Source organism: Perca fluviatilis, chromosome 7 (assembly GCF_010015445.1).
Source record: "Perca fluviatilis chromosome 7, GENO_Pfluv_1.0, whole genome shotgun sequence".
Taxonomy (NCBI): Eukaryota; Metazoa; Chordata; class Actinopteri; order Perciformes; family Percidae; genus Perca; species Perca fluviatilis.
The window spans coordinates 20,192,031-20,214,577 of NC_053118.1; the positions used below are offsets into that span (position 1 = coordinate 20,192,031).

General features: G+C 39.5%; 2 protein-coding genes across 6 annotated transcripts; one reads left to right on the plus strand and one right to left on the minus strand.

Moving 5' to 3' along the window:
- Positions 1-659: 659 nt before the first annotated feature.
- On the plus strand, positions 660-17,230 carry LOC120561838 (tubulin polymerization-promoting protein). The gene is made up of 6 exons (XM_039805128.1): positions 660-760; positions 1,920-2,202; positions 9,166-9,246; positions 9,830-10,165; positions 14,871-15,024; positions 15,110-17,230. Exons 2-6 carry the CDS (start codon positions 1,946-1,948, stop codon positions 15,296-15,298), a joined length of 1,017 nt encoding a protein of 338 aa, XP_039661062.1. The 5' UTR covers positions 660-760; positions 1,920-1,945; the 3' UTR covers positions 15,299-17,230.
- A 373-nt stretch (positions 17,231-17,603) lies between these two features.
- Positions 17,604-22,463, minus strand: cep72 (centrosomal protein 72). 5 transcript variants are annotated; one of them, XM_039805123.1, is made up of 15 exons: positions 22,296-22,463; positions 21,941-22,045; positions 21,553-21,680; positions 21,151-21,343; positions 20,960-21,068; positions 20,461-20,609; positions 20,305-20,363; positions 20,154-20,208; positions 19,273-19,473; positions 18,996-19,177; positions 18,808-18,901; positions 18,542-18,720; positions 18,319-18,445; positions 18,114-18,225; positions 17,604-17,984 (listed from the first exon to the last, which is right to left on the minus strand). In XM_039805123.1, the coding sequence occupies exons 1-15, from the start codon at positions 22,360-22,362 to the stop codon at positions 17,924-17,926; spliced, it is 1,821 nt and encodes a 606-aa protein (XP_039661057.1). In that variant the 5' UTR covers positions 22,363-22,463; the 3' UTR covers positions 17,604-17,923. The 5 variants fall into 5 exon arrangements, with proteins under 5 accessions (XP_039661057.1, XP_039661056.1, XP_039661059.1 ...); XM_039805122.1 differs by having other exon boundaries at positions 20,461-20,612; XM_039805125.1 differs by having other exon boundaries at positions 20,166-20,208; positions 20,461-20,612; positions 22,296-22,311.
- Between the last annotated feature and the right edge of the window lie 84 nt (positions 22,464-22,547).

Consider the following 22,547-nt stretch of genomic DNA (forward strand, 5'->3'; position numbering starts at 1 on the left):
TATTGATCATGGCTCCACAAATGTTTAGTTTGTGGAAGGGCCGTTTGTCCTGCCTCCCCCTAAGGCTGTATTTGGCCCAAAGGCCAGATGTGCCCACTCGGCAGAGCATCTTTCTTGTGGCAGCTGCCAAATTTGCCCCGCCAAGGGATCTCAGATAGTTTCTGTAAGGAATTAAAACATGTAAAAACAGTAGTAACTACACATTACATTTATTGGATACCTTGTGAAATCATGTGAGGGGGGCCTGACCCTGAATGATGGAGGAAATAGTCATAGCCTAGGAGGAGCAAATAATGTATTGCCTATTTTTTCAATTCAAATATAGGCTATTAGTTGTATTTGTTGCTCTTCCCAAAGACGTCTTTGGTATACTTGATTTTGAGTTACTAGCATTAACTTTTAAATGAATTGTCATTATCATGGAAATAATGATGTAGGCCTATATACTGAGAGAGGAGAATAATGTGTAGGCCTAGGCTACGCACGCATTAGGGAGGATTTATTTTCTGTACGAAGAGCAAAATAAAGCTGTTTCCTAAACATCGCAGTAGATGGAGACATTGCAACATTTAGGAAAACTCATGGCAGTCCCCCTTTAACTAAAAGGTAAACAGAAACATCTACGCATGCGTCCAGCACCTGTGCCCAGCCTGTGCTACAGCTTTGGCCCAGTACCACTGTCTCCCACACGTGTCTGAGATAGAGAATGTGCCAAAATGTGTGCGAGGTCGCGGTGAGAGAATTGATCGTTTCTTCTAAGGTAAGATTTATTTGTAATACAATGTGTTGGCGCACATTTGTTCCTTTGTTTTTTCGGTAATTAACGCGTGGCATCGGTGTAGATGGAGGGGACCTCACACATAAAATAATGCAGTTTCTGTAATTCCATCTGATGTTAGCGTTTTGTATGACATTGTGCTATGATTGACTAAATGTGCCGGTTGGAAGATAACGTGTAGTGCCAATTTGCCAATTGTGTGTTGTAGATGTGTTGGTGCCTTAAGAGTTTAGGAAAGTTGTTAAAAGTATTTAAAAAATTGTCACAGCGATCGTAAAAACTGTAGCCTAATGTCATAATCGTTTTTTATTGTTTGCTATGTCTGAAAGGAAAAAAAAATACCTGCAAGCAACACCAAAAGCTTAAAGCCTCAGTGAAGTTGATGAGTTAACAAAATAAGACCATTAATCCATGTTATATATACAATAAAACCATTTTTTTGTAAATATTAATGCTTTGGCCCTTCAATTTATTATTTTCCATGAAAGGGGAAATTACCAAGAAACTCCAAATGGTGTAAAGGCTGCTATTAACCACATAGTGGCGCAATTGATGCAGCTTGAGATACACTATTATGTCATTAAGTGATTTCACTCGTCCAGGCTGTTTTCATCATGATCTGAGCCCTTTCTTTTGCTCAAAGGCATGCATGTTTTTGCCAGCATGCTCTTTATGTACTCTAAGAGTGAATAAATAAGCCCGATATTAAATGATAAATGGATGTTATTGAGTAGGCTAATTATATCATTTGAACCACCAGGCTAGAGGTTACATAACGGTCATCTATGTCCAGTCATTAGGCTACAACTGGTTATGTAACATAGTCCACTGGACATCAGAGGAGGAAGGTTCAGAGGGCAGTCTTGGAAAAATGTGCATCCTTTTTGCCTCTCACCGTGATAGTAGAGACAATTCCCTCTTCCAACCAAAAGTCCAAGCAGGACATTAAAACATCAGGATGCACGCAGTTTAAAAGTATTTATTTTATTTTATTTTGTTGCTACTGTGTGTGGCCATTGGCCCCTCATTTCCTCCCTATAGCCTACGGCTCGTGATCCCACACAGGGACTTCACACTAACTGTTTATTAATGAAGCTGTAATGACCCTTCTTTTGAAGCCATCCTTTGTTTACATCTTCAGTCTCCGCCTCTCAAAGCACCAAAAAGATGCAACGTGCTCCAACCGCTTGTTTTTATCAGCGCTCCACTAAACACTGTGGCACCATCACCGAGGCACGAAGCAAACAGCTCGTCGCACACGGCAGCAGCCAATCAGCGGGCTGGTTTCTCTTCAGCATCTCGGAGGGACTGAACACTCTGTCAAACTCAGCTCAGGCAGCAGGCAGGAAAGGGATTTCAAGACTCCGCGACGCGCAATTATGGTTTTGTGAACTTGACAAGGAGGTGGAGGATTGCATCACCAGGTGATTCAAACTGAATTTAGCATTATTTGTCGCCTGTTTTGGCTCACGCAGACCTGCATGATTTCACAATATGAAAAATTAAGAATTCGATGACTGTATGCCAGCCCACACAAATTCAGGTGATTCTCGAAGGTGCTTTTTGTTTTGTTCTAATGTCTCTGCATGCTTCCTGTAGCCTACACTGGATTTGCAACATATGATGCCTTTAAAACTCCAGCATGCTCCACACTTAAATTTCAATGGGCCTATAGGCTATGCCATGTTCTGCCGAAATACATTAAGGGCTGACAATAACAAACGGATCACGTGGACTCTGTGTGAATCTGGCATTTGCAAGTTTATGTAACATTTTTCGCTCAGACACACTGGTTTCAGCAGCAGCTGCAGCCATGTCCAGTAACATAAACGCAAACGTTCTCCTCTGTTTATCTTTAAAACGCGGGCAATGAGAGCAAGAGAAAGGATTCTCCAATAAGCACCGTTATTGGTCATAAAGAATGATTGACAATGCATTTGGCCTGTGGCTGCAGCCTCCATGCCAAGCTGCTGGGTTACATATATAGGTAGTTACATAATTATGCATGAAAAAAGATGTATGCCCTCTTTTATTAGCTTCCTGATTCTCTGTGAGTGGAGCTTTCTTAGGGGTAATAAATGGAGTAGGAGGCCATTCAAAGATGGAAGATGTTTATTTCTTCTTAGCATGGGCTTTTTTAGGATTGGAGGACTTTGGGAGTTTAGCCCAGACCTCTGTAGGAGTGCCCAGGGGGATTGGTCCTGGAATATTTTTTTTTCTTTCATAAACAAGCTCTATTTTTATGCTTTTTAATGCACTCTGGCACCTTATTTACATTCAAAGTACATGCCTTAACCATTCAAAAATTGATGTGTTAAAACTTTTAGTAATTGTTAGCAATTAGTATTGAGTAGAAACACTTAAAACATTTATGGACTAGAGTTGGAAACAATGTATAGGCCTATGTTAACAGTGGTGGAATGCAGTACATACGTTACTTAAAAAATGTAAATAAAAATATTTCCATGTTATGTTACTTTATACTTCTACTCCACTACATCTAAGAGGGAAATATTGTACGTGTTAATCCACTACATTTATTTGACAGCTTTAGTTACTTTGCAGATCAGGTTATTTATACAACATATAAATCAACTAATACATGATGTACTGTATTGTAGGTTAAACTACTCAGCCATATATGAAGTAGTTAAAATGAGTTCCCCCTTTACCAACGTTAAAGTGATTAACATAAATCCATCTTGTCATTGGAGCCACACCGTGACGTTATGACATGTGAGGTTTGTGAAATTAAATTAAACGCCATCTACTATTATGATTAAGAGAAATGCACTTCATATTATAAATCAACAGGCAATTTCTAACTTTTTACCCTTCCTTCACTTAAAGTCTAGTTCCAGAGTTGTTTTTTACCTAGACCTGTACGCTCTGTTATTTTCCTCTACTTTTCCTGCTATACTGTAACTTGTTTCACTCAGCACTGACCATCAGACACACACACACACACACACACACACACACACACACACACACACACACACACACACACACACACACACACACACACACACACACACACACACACAGTTAGTTAGTAGGAGACCTGCATTCATTTTGACAGGCTGTTATGTTACTAAGGCTATCGCACACACACATTCCGTTCTATGTTGAGCTTCACTGGTGTGCTCTCTCTCTTTTTCGCGCTCACTCAATTGCACACATATAGCTTATATAGCCTATATATTTTTTTAAAGATCCAGGACAATTCATAAAACATTTGGGGCTGTAGCTTCGGACGCCCAGGCCTAACAACGCCACTGCTTCTAAATGAAAATATGGTTTTGTAGCTGCGTTCTGGCCATAGGTTGAATTAGGTATACATGAGAAGAAGACACAGTCACTGACTTTGTCCCAGATTTCACTGTTGTAGGTTTCATTGCATTGGTCCAAGAGCCTTTGGGTTCTGTCACAAATAATTAACCTCAGAGTGTAAATTACCCTATTTTGTTTGTGATGACTCAAATTTAGGTCAGGTTTACAAAATAAAAGGATTGCTTTTGGGCAAACTGAAGTGTATGTAGTCCGACAGCATTTTCTTTACAGTACACAAAGCCAAGGACACATTTTTTCTTCCACACTGACCTTAACAATATAGGGAATAGTCATTACGTGTTTCGCTGTGGTTCATCTTTCGTGTGTTTGGCTGCTGGCAGAAGAAATAGTTGTAACAGAGACACTAGATGGCATTTCCATAACATTGCAAATACTTCACGAGTTATCTTAATTAATTAAGACATTATACAACACATCTGGCTTCTAGAAATTTTAAACTGACTCAGAACTAAATTGCTGTTGGCTCAACAGGCCTCTCTCCATCTGAGCCATGTCAGCGACACTTATGCTCACAAATGTGGGTTTGCTTAAGGACCCCCTTGCTGTCTTTACACTGCTTTATACCTCTATTTGGCTTGCTATTGCTGCCAACAATAACTACTGTAGCTTGTTTCAAACATCTTGTTTTTCAACCACACAATGCTTGCCAAGATCTTTGACTCACAGAGCAGTTAAAGGGTTTAGGGAGGCGAGGACTGACAGAGACAGCGTGGTGGTGACCTCAGACCCGGGCTGCAGCATGCTGATGTCATACCCTCTCTCCTTATCTTTGGGGGGAGAGTGAGGGTGAGGGACTGTGGCCAAACTAGGAAATGGTTAAGAAGTTTTATTTAGTGGTGTCAGATGGTGCAGTCTTGAAACAATGTTGAGACAATGTTAAAGGATAGGGCTTCCATTTTATTTGTTAATCTCATCAAATTCCATGAAAAGACCAAAACCAACTATGTTTGTCCATTTCTCACAGTTTGTTAACTTCCCTTCCCTTCCCACGCTGTCTGTGGCACTCAGCCATAAACCCATCAGTTTACTGAAGATGTCATTTTTTTAAAGGGGTAACAACGACATTGCTTCATTTTTCAAAAAGGTGCGAACTAATTTCCTAAAACAGCCAGGCACTGTAGTTTTTAATAAATGTAATTCAAACATGAGTAAATAGAGCATTTGTTGGGGACTATTTTCAGCAGCGGAGTAATACACACTTGCACTAGTCTCTAGGTGCACTAGACCGGAAGAAGTTTGCTAAATAAGTTTGTGGTGTCTTGTAATCCCATGTGGAATGGGCCAAATGTTTGGCATGACACAGAAATACAATTAAACTAACATACTAACTTACTAACTATATTATTAGTTATATATATTTTTTAATTTAATAAATAATTTCAAATTTGTTCATTTTTTTATTAGATAGTTTACAGTGGACATGTAGAGAGGGGGGACATGTAACCCAGTGCAACAGTGTGTGGTTCATTAGGGCTAACTAACAATTTCTTTTTTATCTTCAGATTTTTGATCAATAAATCAATAATTTGGACTATAAAACATACGAAAAACAGTTTAACTTGTCTTTCCCTATTTCATCGAGACCAATGTGAGGTCATCAAATGTCTTGTTTTGTTTGACCAACAAAATCCCAAAACATCATTCATTCATCAAATTTGAGGAGCTTGAACCATCAAATGCTTGCCATTTTTGCTTGAAAGATGACCGATGATGAGACAAAAGTTGCCAATTAATTTTCTGTCAATCGAATACTCTATTAATTTAATAATCAGTGCAGCTCTATGGCTCACTGATGTGTTTAATAGTTTTAGGCCAATAATGGGGGTATGGAACAGAGGATAGTCACTAGTATAAGTAGTAGAAAGCTGGCAGACATGGTGTACTATTATGGAGATCAGTCTTGAGCACACTGTGGGGCTTCAGTGGTCTCTGTTTTACCTTTGGATTGACTGACACCGTCACATTACTGAGCAGCTGCCTGGAAAGGACACTGATAGATAGAAAGCAGATGGGATCTCTGCATGCCCACTGACCACGATGGAGGAGTAGGCCTCTGTTAAACACTCTCTCTCACACACACACACACACACACATACACACACATACACACACACACACACACACATACTCACTCTGACAACAGTTTTGTCAGTTAAACACCATTTGCAAAACTAACATTTTGGTATTTCAGCCTGCATATTGTCTACTAGCTGATCGCCTCCCTTGAGAATGAATAGAATGTTCCAGCCATGGCTGCGTATTGTTGCTATGAATAGAAGCAGTTCAAAATGGGTCAATTTATGGTTAAAGCACTCATCTGTGCAATGTATTGCCAGAAGGCAAGTGTATGTAAGCATGCTGTCATCCAGTCACAGATTTGTCTCTGGAGATCTGCCCTTAACCAAACGGCTTCTCGTTGTGGCAAAGTGGGGCAGAAAAAAAGGCACAGGAAAAAACTGTTCTACGATGATGGTGAGCAGTTATGTATCAGAGTAGGAATTTTGCCAAAAACACCAATTGGTAAAGTACAGCTTCACAGCACCAAATGGTCTCTATACATTGTCTATACAGTTTTTAATAATACAATTAAAAAAGCTCTTTCAGAGAACTACATTTCCTTTCATCTCAGTATGTGTTCTACTTCAGGCCACTGAACTGTGTTAATGACCTCTCTCTCATGTATTTAAACATGAAGTGGTTTGAGGAGGCCTGTTGTACTGAGGACTTGGACACTTGAAACCACAGACAATGAATTGGATGAGGAGAGTAAAAAGATTCCTTTGTTTCACAATGATTTAGCTGCTGTCATTAAAGCACAAAGGAAAACACACTGCAAGTAGCTACTCTATTTGAAAGGATGTGGATCCCCACTGAAAGTAAAGTTAATAATGATGGAACCTCAGTCTGGGAATTACAGGAACATACAAAGCAGATATTACTCTGCTTTGTGTTTCCATGTGATGTAGGTTATTATGTAGGTAGGTAATTGTAATACAATGTTTTCTTTTATTTGCATTACAGTATAATTCTTTTGATTATAAATTAGTAAACCGCTCCACATAAACATAACTGTACTTGATTAAAACAAATGCGTGATCTAAATAGAGTGTGATGTAATTAGAGCTTAAACACTTGATGAATTGATTAGTCTAAGGACAGAAAATGAATTACCAACAATTTTAATAATCAATTAATTGTTTGCCTATTTTCATGCAAACATGCCAAATATTCTCATGTTCCAGCCACTCAAATGTCATGATTTGCAGCTTCTCTGTTTTATATTATCTACAATTGAATATGTTTTGAGTATCTGACTGTTGGTCAACATTTTATAGACTAAAGAACCCCACTGATTAATTACTATTTAAAGTAATTGTTACTTTACTAGCCCTTGATATCATTGAATCAGTTCCATGAAAAAAACATCATTTTTAAAGTAGGGCTATATAATGGCATCAATCTCCCAATGTGTCCTTTTCCCAAGTATGTGATGGTTATAAGGGCTGCATTAAATACATTTTAAATAACTTTTGAGCTTGGCTTAAAAAAATTTTTTCTTTATTTTTCTTTTTTCTAAGTATAGTTTGGAGTATGCTACTATGGATTAGTGCAGCAAATGGATTTTGATTTTCCAAAACTCCTTGTGTGATATGTAAATACGTTTTACATTTGTACTTTATCGGTGGTATGTAGGCCTATACTTGAGAAATAAAACATTGAGGCTTCAACAGCGTCAATAACTCTATCTGGATTGTCTTGGCCTGACGCCTCGATGACATAGGACTACAAAACCCCATGCCATCAATAGTGGTACTCTGCGATGTCACCATGCGTGTATGTGTGAAGAAATGGGCCTGGGTCAGACAGAGAAGCCATATTGGACAATGGGTTCCCAGTGTCTGTTGCTCTGAATGACATTATTCATAGACATTAATAATCTCTTCTTTCCCCCCTAAGAATGGACATTCTGATTATAATGGCTTTATGCAGTTTCAATCTTGGAACTTTTGTACCCATTTAAGTGTCGACTGTACTTAGCAAGGTCACATTTGTAATTGTTGGTCACGGGGTCGTGGAAACAAAACCCTTCGCTTTACACGGTGCCACTGGGGGTGAGTGAAAGCACTTTATTGGTGACTTGGTGGACTTGCTTGAAACTTTGCTAGCTGGAGCAGACAGTTTGGTCCACGGGACACAGCATCTCTCTCTGGTTTGCATCTTGTTTAAAGTGTAATTACTGGTTTTAGAGACTTTGTTGGGGTGTACTTTGCCATGGCAACACACTTACTTTAAGGATGCTGAGCTAGGTATGGGAACAGCTGAAAGGTGAGCAGACCACCATCACTTGCTACAAATATAGATCAGGGTTACATTTTCTAAATGTAAGAATAGGCTTTTTTGTACGGCAGTAATGTGACCTTAATGAATAATGACTAATAGAAGCATTTCAGATGTGGTTCAAGTGTGAGGCTGAGTTAAGAAGGTTAAATGATTCTGTTCTGTGCATAGAAATGCAGGTCAGGATGATGTCAGACTGAATGAAATCATCTGAAGCAAGAGAGGGAAGCAAAGTTGTTGCTCAGCATGCAAATCCAATAACTAACACACACATGTTATCTGGAAGTCATTTGGTATTAATTATTAAAAGGATTTTGTTCTTGTTCCTTTTTAAGCTGTAGTTATTATTCCCTCCACTCTGAAGGTTTACTTTGAATGTAGCTTTGTGTGTGTGTGTGTGTGTGTGTGTGTGTGTGTGTGTGTGTGTGTGTGTGTGTGTGTGTGTGTGTGTGTGTGTGTGTGTGTGTGTGTGTGTGTGTCAGACTGGATTAGACATTATGTCATAAATAATTGTGTTATTATTGGAGCATGATTAAAGAGTGACAAGGACAAGAGTGGAATATGGTACTTTTTATTGAGATGTGTTAATTGTTTAAATTTGTATTCTTTTTTTTATTAATCCTTCCACTTTCTGGCACTCACATATGTACAGACACATCTCACAGCATTCACCTCCATTCTCATCTTTTCCGCAGCACAAAGAGAAAACAAAAGTCAGCTAATCCAAGCACTGCACAGAAGGAACCAAATTCCTGCACAAGCATGGCAAACCAGAAGTAAGTTTTTAGAACTCATGTTATGAGCCTTCACCTCACATTTTGTGTCTCTTGGTTCTCAACTTGTGCGCCTTTTGAATTCCACAGAGATCTATTTATATTCTTCACCTCTCCGCCAGAACACGCAAGACATCTGCCCATTCAAAGGCAGTGTGAGCACAGAAACACACCTCTGGGTCTAATCGTGCCTGTAACACAGAAGTATCTCACAAAAAAGGGACAGCCAAAGACAAATTAGCAAGCTGTGTCTTGACCTGCCCTGTTTGTCCGTTGCAAATTCTTGCAGAACAGGGTTAGATTAGATGTATCTCTGCCAAAAAAAAAAAAAAAAAGCCTTGGTGTACAGGCTGTGATGAAATGTCCTTTTCTCTTGTATGTGTTGATTTGGATCAATTCCACAAGCTTTTCCTGTAAATCTTGATAAGAATAATGTAATGTTGTTACTCGATATACAGCCAACAGGACCTCTAGTATTCTGTTTATTCAGTTGTTTGGTTCAAAAGAGTGGCTTCAGTGCAATCTATGATGTACACCTCTTACATCACATGGACAATCAAAATAAGTTGTATTTTTCCCCCTTCAGAGACAACATAGACGACTTTAAAGTCCAGACAGCCAAGCATCCTAACATGGGCTCGGCCCCTTTACGGCCGCACAGTGAACAGTCTAAAGACCGGTTGTCCAAGAGGCTTTCAACTGAGTCTAATGGGACCAGTGAAGGAGGTGTGGGCTCGTCCACACCAGTGGAGGTGACTGCTTTGGAGGAGTCTTTTCGCCGCTTCGCTATCCACGGTGACACTCGCGCTACCGGCAAGGACATGCACGGAAAGAACTGGTCCAAGCTCTGCAAGGACTGTGGCGTGATTGACGGCAAGAACATCACCCTCACTGATGTGGACATCGTCTTCAGCAAAGTCAAGTAAGAAAGGCAATTTAAACCTATTTGAGCTGCCTTTCATTGTCTAAAGGTCTGTTAATCTTCCAACATCTGAGCCAGAGTCTTGTAACAGGCATGCCATTACAGGATTCTTTTACAACATAGTGTAACTGTTGCAGCTGCAGAGATGACTACAGGCTTAGTCACCCAGATCAGCATGCCCAAAAGGCCACTAAAGTGGTTTGAAAATGGTAGCATTGTGGTTGTTAAGAACACAGAAGTAGAGAGGAAAACTGTCTCTAGACTGCACTGTAGGAACGTTTTTATTCTATTTCATAAGTGCTCAGAATTAAATCACTGGCATGGTCTTTAGCACGAGTAAAACAGGCACCAACTGTATTTATAACACCTAATTAAGGTGTCAACTGTTTCATTAGTGTCTGCACTAACGAAACATTAAAGGAATACGCCACCGTTTGTTGAAATAGGGCTTAACACGGTCTCCCCTAGCTGTAGATAGGTGGGCCAACACATTTTTTGTGCATGCATTCTTTTAGTCCGGTGCAACACCGGCTGCGCCGCCGCTAGTTAGCTTAGCGCACTGAATGGAATCCTATGTTGCCGGTTAGCATGTTGTGAGTAAAAGTGAGCCATCAAAAGACAAAAAAACAACCTAATTACTTGCACTGAGACAAAAAATGCATTGTCCCACCTGTCTACAGCCAGGGTAGACCGTGATAAGCCCTATTTTAACAAACGGTGGCATATTCCTTGAAGCAAACAATGTTTGTCAAACTAAAATTAGCATAGCATTAATGAGACAACTCTATGGTAAATATTTTTGTAGTTATTAAATTCCGTTTTTTCAGGCAGTGTTTTGGAAGATGCCTTTCTTTCTTAAATTAAATTGGCTCTTCTGAAGCTGTCCATCAGAAGAGGCAGGCAGAGTAAGAGGCCAGGATGGCTCATCCTGTATCTCCTTGGGCCAGATTGATTCATCCTTTACTGCCTGATTTAAGTGAAGTCGAATCTAATAATAAGCTGTGACCTGAATATTATTTAGCTAAAGAATAAAGGCAGTTTATCTGTATAGCTGTGCTTAGGTTTAACTAGGGTTTTGAGTGTATTTGGGCTGATAACATTGACAGATGAGTGCAGATATTTTCCGCACCACATTAAGTGCTGGTATTGTTATAGTATTGGGCACATACAGTAAGGTGACACAGAAGAAAGCTGGTGTAGAAAAGGACAGGGCTTTTACAAAGTGGGTTTGTATGTTTTTTGCGCATGATTATTTCATTCATACACAAAGCAGCTTACCTGGTTGAATGTTATGAATGAAGATTACAGTATTCTGCTAGACAGCACCAGAATAGAAGAGTATGGCTTGCAGCCTCTCATCATGAAATCTTGCTTCAGGAGTGAGAATCTCACATTGATTCAGTGTATTTTCCATCTTGTGCTGGTATGTAACCATCTCAGTTCAATCTCAGTCACTTTGTGTACACACGTATATACAGGAGATTCCAAAATGGTTTTAGTGGGATTTTTCAGTTTGAAATGGTTTATTCTTGTCTTTATAACAAAAGAGTGTTAAAAAAAGCAGCTCCAGGACTATTGAAGTCCTAAAAACTTACTGACTACTACTATTACACACATACAGTACAGTGGAAACTAAAATGGCTATATTTTTTAATTTCTATTTTTTGCATATCATGTAGAAAGATATTTGAAGGTATTTGAAATAAAGTATTCTATATATTTGACTATATTTAAAGTAGATCATCAGATAGTCCATAGCATTTCTTGTTTCAACATCTTGTAACCCCCACAGTCATTACCCATGATCCAAAATATTTTAAATAACATTTGATAGGGGTGTAAGAAAAAATTGATACACTTGAGTATCGCTTTATTTTATTTTGCTATATTGTATCGATTTTCAAAAACACAATATTGATTTTTTAATTTTATTTATTTAAAAATATTTTTGGTTTATGTTAAAAAATATTCATGTAAGACAGTAGTTCATGTTTATGTTGTGTTTAAACCCCCTACCGCTAGATGACTATGCTGAGACACACCACTAGTGTCCTTGCCTAACAGTGCCTAGCAGTGCCTGACTTTTTGCTAGACGCTAACAATGTAGCTATGGCTGAAATTTGGCCTACTTTAGCATATACAAATTTGCTCACTAAGAACTTGTGAACCACAATCCCTAACTGGCAGCTTGATTTTTTGTGTACTGAATTGTTTACCTAAAGTAAACCTATTTGACTTTTATGCACATCATGTCTTTTTTTAAATATTAGTTTACGCACAGTATCGAAATATACTGCAATATATTGAATCGTGACCCATGTATTGTGATACGTATCGTATCGCCAGATTCTTGCCAATACACAGACCTAACATTTGACTGCAGGATATAACAATGCAGAATACAATAATCATTTAAAAATAAATCATAAATCATAAAAATTAGTACTTGTAGTTTTCACTTGACATTATTTTTGCACTTAATGTACATTCTCACTTCTTACAATAAACTTGACAAATGTTCTTACATTTGTAAAGCAAAAGAAGTATCTTTGTTTTTCAGGACTGTGAGTCACCTATATCAACACCTTCACAGTTGGCATGGCAGTGAGTGAACATGTTTACTGCTGTGAACATTTTCTTGGCAAGATTAGAGCCACTATATAAAACGGACTGTGGGATTTAAAGTTGTATACATCCTGCTCCATTGGTGAGCAATATTTAGAAATGTGCAAACAATATTGTGCAACCACTTTAAAGATTTGCATGTCATACATGCTCTTTGTAGTGAATCTGTGCAGTGCTGTATAAATTAGGTCCTTGAATGTGAGTTTACAGCCTCTGTCGTCTGAGCCTCACAGGTTCTAATCAGGGTCCCAGATAGTCCAGCATGCATTTTGAACCACAGCTGTGTTCAAAATGCACAGGATAGTACAGTAAAATCCAAACAAAGCGTGTGGTGTGTGAACCCTTCAGAGCCAGCCACAGGATAAAAAGCGGTACAGACTGGGGGAAGGGCTCATTTTCATGTGGTTTCTGACTCCAGGCGTGACTGAGCCAGGCAGGGCTGCCATGCCAGAGATGCAGATCTCTACTTTCCCTTTAATCAGTGTCAAAGCTCTTTGCTTGCACACGAAAAATTAAACATCTTAATGAGCACTAGCTAATCGCAGTATGGCTGAATGAATCCATATTTATTGTGGGTATGGAGGTTTGCTGTGCTGTCTGCCTGCTTGGAGCCAAAACACCACCAGCATAAACTATGGATGAGGTAAAAATCTGGTGTGGACTAATTAATTACGAGCATGGTTTTACGGTGGCTTCATTTTCTAGGCTTTTGGTTATACTTCCTCATCACTGAACATGATCGTAGGCGGTGCAGGAGCATTTTAGCCTGAAACAGATTTAGCCAACTACTGTGTCAGATCCATATGGATCACGTTCTGCAGATGGTTAAACTATGTAAATAAACAGCAGGTCATCTACCGCAGTATCCCGAAATAAAATAAAGCTCCACTCGCCCTCTAACCTTTGTCCTTCTTAACCTTCTCAGATTGTGATCTATTTACACAGCTTAAAAGGTGCAATAGGTAAACCTTATTTAACTAACTTTCTGTCATATTTCCTGAAACTGACCCTAAGTTCGAGTAGAACTACATGAAGCAGGTAATTAAAAAAAGAATCCGGCTCCTCTGGCGCCACATACAGCCTGTAGCGCGATTTGCAAAAATCCACAGCTCTCTGCTCAGATGCACCAATCAGGGCCGGGGGGTGTCTAACTGCGTGTCAATCACTGCTCATGCACACACATTCATTCTCCCTTGTGGGGGGAGGGGCTTTGGGGACTTGAATAGCTCAGTGTGGGGAGATCTGCAGAGGACACATAGTTATCTTCCTCGGACAAAAACAGCAGCTGGAAGTCCAGTTTCCCTTCTGACAGCATGGAACAGGCACTGAGGAATGGATGTTCAACACTTATGGATTGCCCAAACAAAACCACTCACTGGATGAGTCAAATTAATAATAAACCCTAACACCCCTGTTTACTTTAGCTTGTTGCTATGACAGCAGGTTGCCCCGGAAGACTGTGGGCTTTATAGGCTGTTGTTTAGGTGATTTGTCACCACGGCAATGGCTGTTTGTGTTTGTGTTACTAGGCACTTTTTACATGGAAGTGAAACACACAAATGACCAGTTAAAGAACTGGAGTACTCTTGAAAGGAGAATGATTGATGATGATGACCCGTGGTATGGTTATCTTAAAAATAAGAATACAGGGCAGATCTAAATGTCCCTAGCTGCAATGAATCAGGCCTTCTGACTACTGGAACTGAACTATACAGCTGCACACAATATGATACATGATACGAAGAGACAGTCACATATACAGCTTACAGAGGTGTGTGTGTGTGTGTGGTTGCTCAGACAACTGGGAGACAAGATCCAAACAGGGAACATTTTCTTATTGTTTATTTCAGCAGGATACCATCTCCATGATGTGTCTAACATCTGCCATGTTGAAGTGATCACAAATGGCTCTGTGTACACTACTCTCTGCTCTCATTTTAAGCTTTCAAACTTTAATGAAAGGCTGTAGAAAAGCTGATAAAGCAAGCCAAAATACAGTGTTTCTGTCCCTGGAGAAATCTTTTGCAGTGGTTTTATGTGCTATACTGTGACATAAGCTTCCTTTCGTCCTATATTTCAGGAAGAAATCCTGTCGCACCATCACATACGACGAGTTCAAGATTGCACTTGGAGAGCTGGCCAGGAAGAAATATAAAGAAAGGACTGGAGAGGAGGCTGAGGCCGAGGTCTTCAAACTGATTGAGGGGAAGACACCTGTCATTGCAGGAGTCACGGTAAGAATCAAAGGGTGAAAATTACTGACTTTTCATACCAGCAATCACAGAATAAACTCAAAATGTTTTCTAAACTTCCTGGCAGAGAGCCGTGGCGTCCCCAACAGTGAGCCGTCTTACGGACCCCACCAAGTTTACAGGGTCACACAAGGAGCGTTTTGATGACACTGGTCGCGGGAAGGGTAAGGCAGGACGAGTGGATATGGTTGACACTTCTGGATACGTCTCGGGGTACAAACATCGAGGGACATATGAAAAGAAAGTGAATAAATAAACCTTACCGTGGGCAAACTCATGTGAGGGCGAGGATAAGGAAATAGACATTTGATCAACTACTATGATACTTTTCTATTAAGAGTACTCAAAGAAAGCACAAAAAAATAGCATTTCATATATTTTTCCCAGCCATCAATTGTGTGTGTGTGTGTGTGAGAGAGAGGTTTTTGAGTTCCTCTCTTTTAGAAGTGTGAGAACTGGAAAACTGTTTACATCTATTTTTACAAAGTCATCACCAGCTGGTACATTCCTGTCTGATAGCAAGTTACTGCCAAACACTGAAGCGAACAAACGAGAGAAAACTGCTATGCTATGAATACTGAAGCTTTGTTGTAATGATAGGGCCTTATATTTATTGAGCACAATGAACAACATGCCAAGAAAAACAGGCGTGGGACAACAGTTTGATGAATTAACGTTGCACTTTTTAATGGAAACTTTTTGAATCCCATATATATATATATATATATATATATATATATATATATATATATATATATATATATATGAGTGTATATTTGATTTGTAGTTTCAATGAGAATTAGCTAATTTTTGACACGTTTTTTGAAATCTTAAATGGCTCCATTCTTCATTGTTGTCTGTCTGCCATCCCCACTTGTCAACTGTTATTAAGTCTTAAAAAATCTGCTGTTAATTTTTTTGTAAGCTCACACTGTCATTTTAAGAATTTGCCTTCAGCTCAAACCAAGAAAATATATTAAGGGTTTTGTCAACTTGTATTCATGTTTTTGTTGCAAAATGCAGCATAGTTAACGTTAGACTGAACATTTTTTTTACCTCTGTGATATCTTCTTACTTTTGTGAATATGTAAAACATAAAAATTCCTACCACGTAAACCTTTTAAATATGCCTGCTTATAACAAAAAAATACAATAGGAGTCTTGGAGAATCTATTTTCTCCTACAATGTTGTTATTCAGACCACAAACCATTTTGCTAACATGCATTTTGAATTTTAAGTTGTTGAAATTCAGCTGAAGGAAGCTCTAACCATAGTAGATGAGCTCAGTTGTACAAGATTGTATTTTTAACATTTTACTATTTCCTCATGATTTCTATACAGTAGTTCTAATATATTTGTGGTGAGATTGTGTATATTCTAAAATCTTATAGCCCCATGGCTTAATTTATGACACTGGCTTCATATGTTGTTTTTATGTATTGCTGTACTTTGTGCATGTTTATGTATATTGCATTTGATTCAGAAGCATATAGATGACAGTAGGAGTTTGTCATATCTTATCTGAGCTGCTGTGAGGACAGACTACTGGACAGACTTAAATATTTTCTTGCAAAAAAAAAAAAAAAAAAAGTGTAAGTGTAAGTGATGGAATTGCAGGATCATGATGAAATCTTGTATTGCTTGAAATCAATATGTATCAACTTGTACATACAAAGTCAGCTATGCTCCAATGCTATTATTATAGTTGTCTGTTGGTAAAGATTTAGAGTACCTTTTATGTGTGCTACTGTCATCCAAGGCACAAATTCAACTGAAAACAGAAGCAGGGTTTTACTGTTGTATCCTTACAAATTAGATAAAGGGAAAATTGCAAAGAAGTAATATTTTGTAGAATATTTTTCCAACATAGTGACAGTGTCACACACTACCTGTAGCGTCAGCTGATGAAGAATCATGCATCAAGTGCAAAACTCGCAGCTATCAGTGTGTTAGTTTTCATTTGCTGCAGTAGCTTGATCTGTTCTCTGTGCTTAATGCCAAATACTGTGCACCTTTAATGTGGAGGAACATATGGTCTTATTTGTTTTTTTTCAAATAACTTTTAATGTACTATTGTGCCCTGGTGCATGCAGTGTGTTCTTGTTCTTTACACCTCTTAATGTGTGTTCATGATTTGTAGTGCATTACTGAAAAATAAAAACAAAGTATAGGGTGTCAGTCAAAACACAATGTTTTAAGTTATTATGACTGTGAAACTCCCCACCACAGCCCTGTAACATTCACATAAAAACAACAGCTACAGTCAGTTTATGTAGTAGCATCTACATCTTTGCCAGGTCTTGCATTAGTGTTTGTGAGAGGAAAGTGCATGTGCGTGTTTGTGTAGCTCTCCTGCCCGAAGGCAGAGGTATAAATAAAGTCACAGTGCAGCTGGAATCTAAATGCATTCATTCCACTGCAGCGTATAAAGCAGATGGAGACATAAGTGACCTAAAAAAAAAAAAAAGGAAAACAGCTAAGAGAGACACAATCTTGCCACTGTTCCAGGAAATACATTATGACCTTCGCACTAACATGTCCCCCCCCCCCCCCGCCCCTTAATATCATTTAACATAACAGCCCTGTCACACACTTATACACAAGCGTCCTTGAATTAATTGCTTTTCCCCATTATGGTTTACATCAAGCAAACAGAGCCTATACAGATTGTTTTAAAAGAAATAATAAACTTTTTTTTTTCAAAAGGGCTAGGAACTTAAAACATACAGAAAATAAATGTACACTGCAGTGACAAAGTAAAAATGATTAAAAACAGTCTGTAGCTGCTGGGCCTCTTGCAGCAAATGCAACGCCAATATGACGCTCGGCATAGTCTTGCTTTGATAGTTTTATCCCAGTGTGCATCATTCAAATTACTTTTTAAAGTTCCCCACTTCCCTTCATCTCAGCTAGCAGACACTCGTTGGTAGCCACCAGGGACCTGCAGTACAGACAGACAAATCACAAAGTACTAACAAAGTAGGGCTGCTTTAAAGTGTGAAAACATTGTTGTGGGTTTGTGGGTACAGCAAAACAGTGTGTCAACACTAAGATGGCAGAATCTTCTTACCTGTGGCTTTCTTGCAACATATTTGACAAATCCTTGACTTTCTCAGCCTCCAGGACTTTCTCCCTCAACCCCTCGATCTCTTTCCTCAGCTCTTCCACTTCTGTCTGAGCCTCTGAGGATGTGTAGGCACAGATAGTGAAAGTTTGTAAGAAAAAAACAGCAAAATGATCTTGTATGTGTCTCCCACTGGCATTCACACACCCACCTTTAATCTGAGTAATAGGTGAACTTTTCATCATAGTCTTTAGATACTGTCGTTCTAACTTGATGAGCTGTTTTTGTAGAGCAACATTTTCCTCCAAGACAATCCTCAGCTGTTCATTTAGTTTGCCCTGTGTTAGAGTAAAGACAATAAATACAGTGTGCTCATCAAAACCATTAACGCCTCCTAAAGCCCAACAATGTTTTCTAGTGCTGAATCCACTCACAACTGCACTGCGAGCTTCCTCCAGCTGAGCGGAGAGGTTACGGACTTCAGTTTTGTGCTCTTCCTCCTGTGCAGCTGCTTGAAAGCTCAGTGCATCAGCTTCCCGTCTTAAGGTCCTGACCTCAGCCTCCCTACTGGAAACATCGTTTTCCATCATAGAAAGGATCTGGACTGCCTGAGCTAGAACCAAAAATAGAAACGATGAGAAGACATTAATTATCTTCAGGCTCCTGTAATCAGATCCCACATTCCCCAAACCAAACTCACACAGGAAGTTGTTGTTATGATGCAGTGATCTCTCTCCCATCCAGTGTTTGTCCACGAGGTTGAGGAGCATCTCCAGGGGTTTCCTATAACTACCCTGGGAGGTGAGATAGGGGATAAGTTGACATGAGAAAAGAAACAACCTCAAATATGAAATGCTTCAGTATGTGAAAAAGTAATTCACTTCTCACCCTTTTTTTCTTTTCCCCCTGCTGCGGCAGGCTGGAGCCCCCTTCTGTCTTGTTGAAGCTAGAGTAGGTTAGTCTCGGAGGATGTAAGAGGGGGTTGGAGGGGTCAGACAAATTCAAACCAGGACGACGTGGACTGGGAGGCCGGATATTAACTAATGAGGAACTATGACGAAGACTTTGATCTGGAAAAATGTTGAAAACACACCTTCAACAACATGCCAACAAAGTGTATGTGTATTAACGTCTTACAAAGGACTAGTACAGACATTGTTCTTACCAGGATTAGGGGTATAATGTCCCTTGGCTGCATGTCTGATTTGTTTGGGGAAGTCCTTTTGCGTTTGTATTCCAGGCACAGGTCTGTATTTCTCTACATAGGGGCCAAAGGACACCTTTGGTCTTTCAGTCACTTTTGATGAGGTGGAGCTTCTTTTATGAGACGGTTCTTTCATGTGTGGCACTTTGGACATTGTGTTATCTGGTCAAATAACAAATGACATAATAAAACACTGATATTTATTTACCTTCCATGTTCATGATTAAAAATAAATAAGAACTGGATTCTGTCTCCACCTGGTGGAAACGGCAGGACAATGGTCAGGCTGCAACTGTGATTTAGTTCCCTTTATTTAAAAAGGTCCTATGACATGGTGCTCTTTGGATGCTTTTATATAGGCCTCAGTGGTCCCCTAATACTGTATCTGAAGTCTCTTTCCCAAAATTCAGCCTTGGTGCAGAATTACAGCCACTAGAGCCAGTCCCACAATGAGCTTTCTTAGTATGTGCCATTTCTGTGTCTGTAGCAATTGAGGAGGAGAGAGGGGTGGGGGGGGTGGAGGGTGGGGGTGTGGCCTTGACCAACTGCCACTTTGCTCGTTTGAAAGCCATGATGTCTCTCTCTCATGGGTGGGCCAAATTCTCTGGGCAGGCAAAGGTAACCTTGCTCCTTATGAGCTCGTAAGGAGAAAGATTCCAGATCGGCCCATCTGAGCTTTCATTTTCTCAAAAGGCAGAGCAGGATACCCAGGGCTCGGTTTACCCCTATCGCCATTTCTAGCCACTGGGGGACCATAGGCAGGCTGGGGGAACGCATATTAATGTTAAAAAACCTCATAAAGTGAAATTTTCATGCCATGGGACCTTTAACTATTTCCTTACCTATTAACGTACCATATTTTGTAGGGGGGTACCTCAGGATGGATTTAGCAGTCTCCTAAAATAAATAAATCAAGAGCACATGCAAAATATATATGATAATGTAAATGCACCACTGATAATATTGTTTGACCTACAGCCAAATAAAAATCACCTGTTTTGGCGTAGAACTTCTCTGTTCTGTAAAATCTTTTGATTCGTCCTCTTTGGGTTCTGAGACAGAAGACAGTTTGAAATTGATATAAGTTGAAAAAACAAAACATGGTTTAGTTTTGTTAAGATAATTAGCGTTTGGACTTTGACATCTTACCTTCTGCCTCCTTGTGAACTGAGTGGGACTGAGTTTCACTTTGGCCTCCATGATTCGTCGCAACAAAATTTAACATGATATCCTCAGTCTCAGTCAGGAGAGAGAGCCTCTTGGTAAAGTTCTCAACTAAAGCCAGTCTCTGATCACTGCTTCTGAGAACCACAAGCAAGACAGTAAAGATACAACTCAAGCAAATAGCGGAAAGGAATTTATTTTGATAATGGTAACTTTTAATGGGTGTTTCTGTTACCCGGGGTTTCAACACTTTTGTCCTTTAAAAATCTACACTGAAAATCTACACTTATCCGTATTTGGCTGCTTTCTTTACACCTGAGTCACTCCCTTTTTTGGGCAGACTTCATACAAAGCTTTTTTTGTCCTTCTTCATACTATTCAAGAGGTTTTCCATGTTCTCAAGCTCAATGGTAGACCTATCAAGTCAAAGTTGAGCTGAAACACCTAAACTCAAGCATCTGACAATACGTGACAATCATTGTACCTTTGGTCAGCAATTTGATTCAGAGATGAGCTCTTCTGCTGAGGTAGAAGGTCAGAGGAGAACTGCATTATGGCAGCTTTGCGCTCAGTGTCTCTGACTGAACAGCCATCTAGAAAGCAAGGGAGGACACTTAATTATGCTGAAAACTAACCTGCGATTAGCACAATCTGGGCGGCATGGTTATATCTTACCTAGTTTGCGTAGGTTGGGCATGGCATGCACCAGACAAAGCCGGTATTGTGGGTAACTTTTGGTCAGAGGGTTGAGCCTGAGGTCCAGCTCTCTCAAAACTGGCAGCTCGTACAACACTTTCACCTCTTCAAGGGAAGGTATGCAGTTATAGTACAGGATGAGCCTTTCCAGCACTTTCAAATGTTGAACCCCCTAGGGAGAAAACATTATTTTAAACGGGGTCTGGCAACATATATTAGTTCAGAATAACGTATAACAAAAAGGAAGTTAAAAAAAGGGTTAACTGGACATTAAATGGTTGACCTCATACACTTTTAACATAGTTCTACAATTGGGGAATTTTATTTAACATCTACAAACACGTTTACTGCTTTAAAACATGATCCAGAATTTAAACCTACCTCAACAAAGACGAGCGCATTGCAGGACAGGTCCAATGACTTCAGACGGACAAAGTTATTCAGTGCGTTTCCCAAATGTCTGATCTTCTCTTCATATGTCCCCGGGAGGCTCAGTGAGCGGACATCACCTGTTTAAAAAGTATAAAATATATATGTATAAATGAAGAGTGCACTGCATTATTCGCTTCTGGTGCTTTGGTTTGCAGCAGGTGACAGTTATTGCTGGTAGCTATGCTAGCCGTTAGCATAGCGCCCGATGCTAAGGCTTGGTAAAAGTCACTAGCTACAATTGTTTTACATAACAAAAGCTAAACGCTGCTGCTTGACCCGTAACGTTAGCAGGTATTTACTCCTATACAACGTAAGTATTAACATGACACACTATTACCCAGACAGGGATGCTTTAATTGTAATCTCTCCCGTATCCATTGCTCTGTTATGGTTGTCAAACACTCCGCCGCCATACTTTTTGAATTTTTGTTGCCTTCGGGTACTGTCGGAAAAAATCAAAAACGTCTTTGTCTTTTCCATTGCATTACTTCTCCTAATATTTAACATTGCCTTTAATTCACATAACCTGAACGCGGTCTTGCTTCTTATAATGAAAGCGTTATGTTTTTTATTAGTAACGTAACATTACATAGGCTAAATGTATTTCAAGTACAAATGTATTTGTAGAGCACCGCCTCATACAAAGCAAGTAAAACCGCTCTAGAGATTGATAAAACAAAATGAATCAATACCAATACTGTTATTCACAGAACACAAGTTAAACTCTGAACTCCAATTAATCCGCTTTGTCCAGTGCATACAGACAGTCTATCATGGTCCAGTGGAAGGTAGTCTCGCATTGCCACAGCGCAAGTGGACGGCTACATTTTGCGCTTTCTGCTGGTACAGTGGCAGACAGTTTATGAGCTGAATGAAGGCATCTTCTGGAGCCTGCGCACTGTCCATATCCGGACTTGTCACGTGTCAAAACCAAACACACCAAT

Excerpts from the sequence above, each read along its gene's own strand:
- cep72 (XM_039805122.1), bottom strand. The coding sequence starts at position 22,362 with ATGCACTGGACAAAGCGGATTAATTGGAGTTCAGAGTTTAACTTGTGT. Across the intron at positions 21,069-21,150 it reads GCCCAACCTACGCAAACTAG|ATGGCTGTTCAGTCAGAGAC; the intron begins GTAAGATATAAC and ends CTTGCTTTCTAG. Across the intron at positions 20,209-20,304 it reads GAAGTTCTACGCCAAAACAG|GAGACTGCTAAATCCATCCT; the intron begins GTGATTTTTATT and ends TATTTATTTTAG.
- LOC120561838 (XM_039805128.1), top strand. The coding sequence starts at position 1,946 with ATGCAACGTGCTCCAACCGCTTGTTTTTATCAGCGCTCCACTAAACAC. Across the intron at positions 9,247-9,829 it reads ACAAGCATGGCAAACCAGAA|AGACAACATAGACGACTTTA; the intron begins GTAAGTTTTTAG and ends TTCCCCCTTCAG. Across the intron at positions 15,025-15,109 it reads CTGTCATTGCAGGAGTCACG|AGAGCCGTGGCGTCCCCAAC; the intron begins GTAAGAATCAAA and ends ACTTCCTGGCAG.